The following is a 10,156-nucleotide window of genomic DNA, read 5'->3' as shown; positions in this document are numbered from 1 at the left end:
TGCTCATTCAATACTAATAGGCACATTTATCAACAGCTACAAATACGTACACTGTATTCAAGAATTAAAATAAAATTCCTTCACTGATATCACCCGCAAAAAACTTGACACTCATTGCAATGAAGTTTGGACATTCTCATGAAATATATGCAACTGCTAGTTTTGACTATACTGTTTTTTTCCATCTGTCCATCCGCCTGTGGTGTTTTCGCATGGTAACACTGCGTCCCGGGTTTAAATAGTTACACTATGTGTAAGTTTTCGGTAAATAAAAGGATATCTGGGTGTACATTTACAAATGAAGTGTTTTTTAATAATTTACAGTATGCGAATTACACCGTTAACATTTGAAATAGGATATTATTTAAAGCCAGGGACAGTGTTACCATATGCAAACAACACAGGCGGATGGACATAGAAAAAAACAGAGTATAGTTTTGTTTCCTTAGAGACTGGATCCTGCAGGTTATTCATTAAATATCCGTGGGTCAACATAGGTGTAACTAAATCAAAGACAGGGCAGAACTACCTTGACAAAACATATTATGTTGAAGAATACCATAACCCAATGATGGGTTTGAATTCATTGCTCCATAAAATCTGCCACTAGTTTAAAGATAAATATTGGAAAGAAAAATGGTGGCTAAAGTATTATTATTGTAATTCATAGTGGTTTAATGATTACACGAAATCAAAGTTCCTTACTTGCACATCATTACCCTGAAGGATTTATTTTTAAGCAAAGAGAAAACTTGAGCAATGTCAATTAACAAATGTTGGGCAATCTCATGGTTGGATACCAAATGAAATGGACGAATATAAATATAAAAAGTAAAGAAGTGCAGTCCACTGAAGGGTTTGCCCTCTCTGGGATGATACTTGCCTGTACTGTACCATCGAGTGTAAATATATTTCCAACAACACACCACTCTGCAATTCATAATATTGGAAAATAATACTCTGGCATATTCCTATATTTACAATTTATTTATCAAACTAAAGTGCCCAAAGTTTATATACATGTAACCCACAATCAGTTAGAATTGCAGTTAGTAAAACTGTATAGATATACTAGTAAAAAAAAATATAATTCCAGTAAATGAAGACATGACTGACTGTCAGGCTATTACAACTAAACTTGTAAACAAAACAAGACAATGCACATATTTAACCACTAAAGGAATATACAGAAAAACTCTTGTAATGCAGCTGTATTAAATGAAAAACAATGTACTAAGGAAATTATGTATTTACCATGGCGAAACAAAAGAAAAAATTAATTTACTTGCTACATAATGAACATAACTGACAACAGTTACAAGAACCAGAGTACGTCTCACTATTTAGAAACTCGCATGACATTGTCATCAAATTCCTTCTCATTGAGGTTGAGCATTAAGGTGTCAGCTCCTAAATAGACTCTGTTTTGGGACTGTGAAATCTGAAAAAAGGAAATGAAACCATGATGAAACATAATTAGAATAATATTACAATTCAAATTAGCATAACTTGCATGGTAACAATCACACTATTTTAAATTTTATATTTAAATAAACTGACAGTTTTTGGGATTCAGGATTCTCAGGGTTGGATCATGAAACCACAAAAGCAACAATAAATTCTAGCTTATTCAGTAGAGCTGTGGGATAGGATAGGGATAGTAAAAGATTTAAGCCAAAGGCCAAGCTCTGGGACCTGCGAGCCCATTCAGCGCTGAAAGGAAAATCGAGTGTAAAGGAGGTTTGAAAGATGTAGCAGGGGGAACACCTCACAGTTGCACTGAGAAAAAATTGTTAGGAGAAGGTGGAAAGTAAGATGGAAGAAATGGATATGAACGGAGGTACAGTAAAAGGAATGAAAGAGCTTGCAGCTAGGAGCCAAAGGGACGCTGCAAGGAACCTCAAGAAATACCTACAGTGCACCACGTGAGGTACACTGATGAAACTAAAACCATACGGAGTCAGCAGAGCTGTGAAACTGTATCACTAAAAAGTAGTTTTTAGCCGATATGCTTAAACATAGGTGCTGGCTAGGAAACGCGTGACTAATTATAAACTAACGGATCCAATTAACTCTTTGGTTGAGATTGACAATACTCAAATAGTATCCAATTAATTAAAGAAAAAAAATATAAGGACTTTTTTGTGAATTAAAGGCTTTCACGAACTGACATGATTTTCAAAATAATTCCATTTAAAACTTTCCATTACAAGGAGTCAAATTTAACTTCATTTATAATTACAGAGACCTTGGACCTGAACTGCGCTTGAAGAGATTACGCACCTTTTTAGAGCGTTCAAGTCTGACTAATGCAAAAAGAAGACAGAATTGCATCTACACAGAAGTTAGATGAGCACACATCTGCCCGAAAGACAAAAGACTGCAATTCGGGAACATTCCACTATTGTCTTGGGGTGTTTTATTTTGAGCTCTGAATTTTACCTAAAAGGTAATATTCAAAAGCAACATGAACTTGGTGTGCCTAATAACTTCTAATAGTTTTTACTAAATTGTTGCCAACACTCCCACCCCCAACACACAAACACACAAAGAGGAACAACTTATACTGTTCAATTTTTTTCCCAAAAGAACTGTTCAAAGATAGTTGGACAAAATAAGCTTGGTCCTGGTGACAGAGGAGACAAGAAAGTAAAATTTTTCTCTGGGATCTTAAACATGAAAAATAATGATATGAGAGGGGAAGAGGAATACAATAAAAAATAAACCAAGAGCAATGGCCTAACTAATATCTGTACAACAAGTAGTATTTATAATTTGATGAGACCAAATAACTAAGAGCCCATCTGATAATCTTTTCTTACATGACTGGTAATAATTGGAACTACTGGTAATAATTGGAATTACTGGTAATAATTGGAATTAAGTAACAATCAAGGAAGAAAAAGGCATAAAGCAATGGCCTCAGGCCATTCTGTCAGTGGTATCCTTGGTAACCAGACAATGAAGTTCAAGAAAGTCCATACTGAAATACTGTTCTGCTTCACTTTGATTTAACTGTCAAATACAATCAAATAACAGTTTCTCCAGATAAACTAATATGTTGTTCATTAAACAAAAGGAGACCAACAGTACATACACAAGCACATAGCAAGTTTTTTTTTGGGGGGGGGATCGTTTTTCCCAAAAGTGGACCTTTTCTTCTATAAATGTCATTGCATATACACATATAAGTATATAGAAGATGAAATACTTGAAAATGTTATTTTAGTTATATTAAGAAGAGAAAATGTTATTTTAGTTATATTAAGAAGAAAAATGTTATTTTAGTTATATTAAGAATAAAAACTGGGACTATGGTCTATGCACTTCTACCCGATTAGATGTTATTCAAAGAATTGACTTTGGTTAACAGAAATTATGGACTTCCAGAAATTTTTTTTTTTTTTTTGGTGGGGGACTACTCCCTGACCCGCACTCCCTTAGAAGCAGATTTAGCCAGACCAATAATATGGTCATTCCATGAAATTTATTATCAACTAGTTTTCCCCATCTTCAGGTACTTCTGAACTGCCCAGACAATGCATATAGAATGATGGGTGCAATGTTAAAATGGGCAAAAGGCCCACTAACAAGGTCAGCTACAGTGAAATCATTTAAAGATAATTTAAAGAGGGGAAAATAAACAGCCAAGGAGTGCATGTTTTCAATGGGAGAGACAAGTGGGGGAAAACCTAATTTCTTGAAATTTTAGAAGACAGATTAAACAAAAGAGGGCCATTAGCAAAAAATAAAACATCCAACGAAAAATTTCTTTTTTAAATAGTTTTAAGGGCGGGAGTTAGCAAAGGAAGTAGTACAGCTGTTACATGAATTTAAGAAAAACTTACCGTTTTACCGATGCTTGCTGCAGCTTTGATCTTTCTCAGCTTCAAATAGCCAGGATTCTTATTAATTGCATTACCTATGTGAGACAAAGTTAAGGAAATAAACAGATACAAAAACACTTCTTATTTAGGAAACTGTTTTCAAGACTATTTCCCACTGACAAAGCTGGAATATTACCAAAAGTATCAGAAAGTGAAATAGTAAACTAAAATCTACTGAGGAAGTGGGATGACAGGCATTTCATACCGGACCAAATCAAATGACATGAATGTTATCCACTTGCAGTTTCAAAGGAAATAAGATAGTAAATATCCAAAAGAAATACATAAATGCAGAGAGAGAGAGAGAGAGAGAGAGAGAGAGAGAGAGAGAGAGAGAGAGAGAGAGAGAGAGAGAGAGAGAGAGAGAGAGAGAGAGAGAGAGAGAGAGAGAGAGAGAGTGTGTGTGTGTGTACACATGGAATCTTCAACCACTAATGACAAGAATTCTAAGGAAGTGTGACCCTATAACTTTTTCAGTAGCAATATGAAATCTGCCAAGACTCAAGACACTTTATACTGCGCTGAATAAAAGGATATCAATTTTGCGGCTTCTGCTTCACCCTCAGCTTGGACAATTTTTTGCTGTCTCTCCATCTTGGCTCTTTCTACCACAAACGAGGCTCGCTGGGCTTCTTGTTGTGCTACCTAGGGACAAAATCCAACTTTACTATATCACACAAAAGTATTTTGAAACACAGAAGGCACCAACTGACAATCCCCTGAGCTTTATCATCAAAACAGGTAACTATACAAACATAAAAACACAATGTTAAACTGCATACCTGTTTAGCTTCTACGGCAGATGTGTATTCTTTCCCGAAACTCAATTCCGTGATTGATACATCATCTAATATGATTTGAAAATCTTCCGCTCTTTGAGTAAGATCTCTGCGTATCATAAGAGACACCTGGAAAAATTGAAATTCATAGATAACCAAAATATGGAGTTAAAAATTGAGATGCTAAATACTAATCAAATGATTCTGATAATGATTTACTAGTTCATATTTCACAGATAACTGAGCTCTTTGCAAAGTTTATTCAGTGGAGGTTGGAAACAGTCAACGGACTAGGTAACAAGACGATTAATTGTTGGCCGATGGCTGATTGGCAAGGTAATGACCACTCACCACTTACCTGTTAGTAATCACTTTTTCCTTCTGTAACAGGAACTGTAGTGGGTGGCTAGGGTAGGATTAATACAAAATGCTCATATGGATAGCTATGAAAAACACAAACTACCTTGAATTCACTATCTGTTCATATGAGATTACAAACCTTTGCCAAGGAAACATAATCCAATGGTGGGATGACCATCTCACAGACTGACAGGTATTGTTGTGATACCGGAGGTGTTGAAAGGAAGCGTACTAGCAATTAATTAGCACACCATCAAAAACGTGCATGGGATCTGGACCTATAACAGAAATCGCAGGTGAAATCCGTCACAGATATAACCTTTGGGAAAGAAGCCTTTGAGATGGACATGCAGAGGGAATAACTAATCTGACCAAATCTAGAGCTCACTTCAAAGAGGCAGGAAGGCAAGTGTTGCTCCTACAGAAGGAACATTCCACAGAATTCTGGAGGATTACAGGGGGATAGACTTCCCATCATCCCTTTTATAGGGATCTGTAGACTGAGACAGAAGGTAATAGATAAAACAGTGGGAAGAACCAGAGGACAGGAGGAAGGGATAAGGCAGAAACAATATTTCCTATTCCATCTCATTGTCTTAACATTCAGTCACCTATGAAAACAAATAAATGGAATTCACAAATGAAGAACAACCTACCTCCACTGAAACTGAGAAACAAAGCTGCCCTTAGTCTCAATCGTAATATAGATTAATAGTGCTAATCTGTCACTTACGATAATCAGAACTGAACCTATGACTGTAGTATTCATCTCCCTTACATGAAATCATTTACATAGCTGATGGGTTTCTAAAAGTCCCACTTTCAACACTCGAATGAACTACATAACATCCTTAATACAAAAGTAAACATCGACTTACCTGTTGTCTCATTGTGATTAACTGTGCTGCATTGAATTTGGCTACAACTGATTTCAGGACTTCATTGCAAATAGAGGGAAGAACCTGTAAAAATGAAAATATTAAATATCCAAAAACTTTATTTAATCACAGATAAGCTAACAAAACTCTTACTGTATCAAATCACTACTAGAAAAATTTACAAATCTCAGATGACATAAAGAGCCTCAGTGAAATTTCACAACTCACATCTTTCCTATACTTTCCCTTCCACAAATCTCCAGGCCCTCCTGTATAAAAATTTGTATCACTTTGGGTGCCCTCAAAAGACAAGCATACCAGCAATCATCCTTTTTCTTTCATTATCTCTTCTACATATGGTACTTCTACCATTTCTCTTATAGTATCAATTCTCACTGCCCCACCATATGACTCCTATTATCATTTTCTGTAATACTATTTAAAGTAATTTATATTTTTCCTTAACATACAAACCTTAGGTTATTTACATATGGGATTTATTTTCAGTGGAAGCTGGAACTGGCCATTTTAACTAAAAAGAAGGATAGTTATTGTTTGCAGTTGACTAACGACAGTAGGGGAGGAAGCTCTGCCATGCAGTCGGTACCTTTTGGCCCAGTTAGCAGAATGAAGGGTGGCTTGAGGTGGGCCATTTGTTCCTACATGTATACAAATCATCAGACTTTCCTTAATACGTACTTAAAAGACTCAACCTCAATATTTCTCCATCTAACATCTAGTCTGTTTTGTGCAAAATTTTCTGTTTTCCAACTCATCTTAAGCTCCATCTTTGTAGGAATATATTAAATCATTAATAGTACTTTAACACATTCCCTGCATTGTACCACCAGCAAGTCAAATGCATCATTCCACCACTTTGCCTTGACTCACCAGTGTCGATATCAAATTTTAATTAAAAACTAATCAGACCAATTTTCCTGCAAAACTGTTCATGAATTTGTATTAAAGAAACATACATATGGTCTTCTACTTATAAACTTTCAGATATACAAACAACCATGATTGAAAAAATTAAACATGTATATATACAGTGGTCCCCCCCGTATTCGCGGGGATGCGTACCAGACCCCCCTGTGAATAGTTAGAATCCACGAATGTTTGGAACCCCTTTAAAAACGCTAAAAACAGCCTATTTTTTTAGTTAAAACTTAAGAAAAACCACTAAAAATTTCCATACTTGGTTTTTTTAATAGTTTTATAACAAAAAAAGTGCATTTTATGATGAAATTGATAACAAAAACCAGGAATTTGTGGGTATTTCTCATAGAAAAATACAACGAATGTGTGAATTTTCCGCGAATAATGCAGGGAAACGTTCCCGAGAGAAATCCGTGAATGTGTGAGTCCGCTAATCCGGAGAACGTGAATACGGGGGGTCCACTGTATATACTTTAGTTTATTATCATAATGTATCTAATGTATTTAGATTTTAATATCACTCGCATTAAAAAGTAATATTAATTCCTTCAAGTAAAAAAACTTCTTTTATTATTATGCTTGAGGAAAATGTTTTTATAAACCCTTTTGCTTTTGAACAACTATGTCTGTGGGCAGCGACAGCAGCTCGAGAAGTAACAGAAAAGTTTAAAACTTTTTCTTTTCATTCAACGACATATATATCTCTCGACAATTTTCAAGATGGACCGCTCAATTCTGCTTCATTTTGCAGCTGAATAATTTTTCCATACAATGCCTTAAAAATCCAGCCAAAATAACTTTTATGGCTGTGAAATAATAAGTAGAAATTACAAGATTACAAGATACAAGAAAATTTTGAATCTTTCCCCTCCAAAAAAAATGTACAAAAATAAAGCTAATTGTGATAGTCTTTGTTTGTTATACATAGCGCACACAAGTAAATTACGTATTTGCAATGCAAAAATTGTAACAATAGCATAGAAAATGTAAACAAAATTAATGACACAGTAGCATTGCATTTCCTGTAAGAAAAGTGCCAGTAACCCATGGGATCTGCAAAAAAAATTTCTACTGTTACCTACTTTTGTTCAAAGATGCATAGCTCTGACAGATTTCAAGGGACACTGCTCAATTTTGTTTCAATATTCAAAAGAATAATTGCTCTACAAAATGGCATAAAAATACCCCAAAATAACTAAGGTAGGTGAAATAATGAGTAGAAATTACAAGATACATAAAAAATTTTGCACTTTCCCTCAAAAAAGTTTTGCATACATCATTGTTGTAACTCCATAATACACCAAGATAAATGACCTAGTTACTGAAATACACACAGTTACAATTATAGTGAGGAAAATATAAAAATTGTGAATGACAAAGCAGTAAAAAAAAAAAAAAAAAAAAAAAAAAAAAGTCGCCTACATGATATGTGCAGAAAACTCCTTGCAGTAAACCATTTTTGTTCTAAGATGCGTAACTCCACAATTTTCAGGGTAGACAGCTCAATTTTGCAGCTGAATGATTGTTCTATATAATATATATATATATATATATATATATATATATATATATATATATATATATATATATATATATATATATATATATAAAAACTAATGAACTTTATGTAGGTAGAGTACAGAGTAGAAATTACGAGATACAGGTAGTATTTGAGTTACGATAATTCGTCTTACAATAATCTGATTTTACGATGGGGTTAGCAATTAATACCGATACGACAATATTTTGAAAATATTTTTCAATTTCGCTTGTAATGGGTGTAGCCCAGCAGCGTACAACCAGGCAGCAAGGGAGACAGGCCAAATTACAATAGCCTAACTTTATCCCATCTTCTAGTTTGTTTATATATATATATAATATATATATAATTATATATATATATAATATATATATATTATAAACAAACTAGAGATATATATTATATATATTATAGAAGTATATATATATAATATATATAATATATATATATAATATAATATAGATTATAGTATGATGTATAATGATATATATTATATATGATATATATATTATATAATATATATATATATATATAAGATATAATATATTATATATATATTATATTTATAGTAGTATATAAATATAGATATATATTATTATATATATATATAATATATATTATCCTATATATAATCTATATATATCTATATCTATATATATCTATATATAGCTAATATATATATATATCTATATCTATATTATATAATTATAATATATATATCTATATATTATACTATATCTATCTCTATATTCTATCTTCTATATATTATAATAAAAAAATTACAATATATATATATATTATATATATATCCATATATATATATATATATATATAATTATTAATATATATATATGATATATATATATCATATATATTATATATATAATATAGATATATATATATATAGATATATAGATATATATATCTACTATATATATATATATATCTATATATATATATAGCTATATATATATATATATATATATATATATATATATCTATACTATTATATTACTTATATATATATATATATATATATATTATATATATATATATATATATATCTATATCTATATATATATATATATCTATATAATATATATATCTATATATATATATATATATAGATATATATATCATATCTTATATATATATATATCTATATTAATATATATATATATATATATCTATATATATATATATATCTATATATATATATATATCTATATAGATATATATATACTATATTCTATATATACAGGGGGTCCTCGAGTTACGACGTTGATCCGTTCTTAAGATGCGTCGTAACACATTTTCAGCGTAAGTCGGAACATTTTGAAAAAACCACATGATTTAATGTAAATAACCTATCAATAACAACGAGAGAACAATTCCTTACCTTTATTAATTTGATTGGCTTGCACACTGGAGAGGAAGCTGCGGTGCTGGAGAGACTGGGGGAGGTTAGTGAAGAGAAAAAGAACCTCCAGAAGATGCTGAGCAGGGTGATTCTTTGAGGTGAGGCAAACTACTACCTGGGAGAGCTGAGGCAAGGTGGATTGTTAGGTGAGGCAGAACATACTACTGGATATGTTTGGGGGCAGGTGAGCTTTAGGTAGGCAGAACCTACAGAGGTGCTGGAGAGACTGGGGGGGGGCAGGTGAGTCTGGGTGAGGCAGAACATACTACTGGAGATGTTGGGGCACGCGTGAGTCTTTAGGTGAGGCAGAACCTACAGAAGGTGCTGGAGATACTGGGGCAGGTGAGATTCTG

The 10,156-nt window shown here is 32.7% G+C and overlaps 1 protein-coding gene across 1 annotated transcript in view; it reads right to left on the bottom strand.

Moving 5' to 3' along the window:
• Nucleotides 1-966: 966 nt before the first annotated feature.
• The window catches only part of LOC135205362 (prohibitin-2-like), a 35,702-nt gene continuing 26,512 nt past the window's right edge, over nt 967-10,156 (bottom strand). Inside the window, exons 4-8 of the mRNA XM_064235851.1 lie at nt 5,905-5,988; nt 4,670-4,795; nt 4,425-4,532; nt 3,849-3,926; nt 967-1,441 (exon numbers count right to left, since the gene is read on the bottom strand). Of these exons, the coding sequence (XP_064091921.1) occupies nt 1,340-1,441; nt 3,849-3,926; nt 4,425-4,532; nt 4,670-4,795; nt 5,905-5,988 (498 nt within the window). The 3' untranslated portion in view covers nt 967-1,339. The remainder of the gene's footprint in view (nt 1,442-3,848; nt 3,927-4,424; nt 4,533-4,669; nt 4,796-5,904; nt 5,989-10,156) is intronic.

This window comes from Macrobrachium nipponense, chromosome 49 (genome assembly GCF_015104395.2).
Source record: "Macrobrachium nipponense isolate FS-2020 chromosome 49, ASM1510439v2, whole genome shotgun sequence".
Lineage (NCBI taxonomy): Eukaryota > Metazoa > Arthropoda > Malacostraca > Decapoda > Palaemonidae > Macrobrachium > Macrobrachium nipponense.
This window is presented reverse-complemented; position numbering and strand designations above follow the sequence as displayed.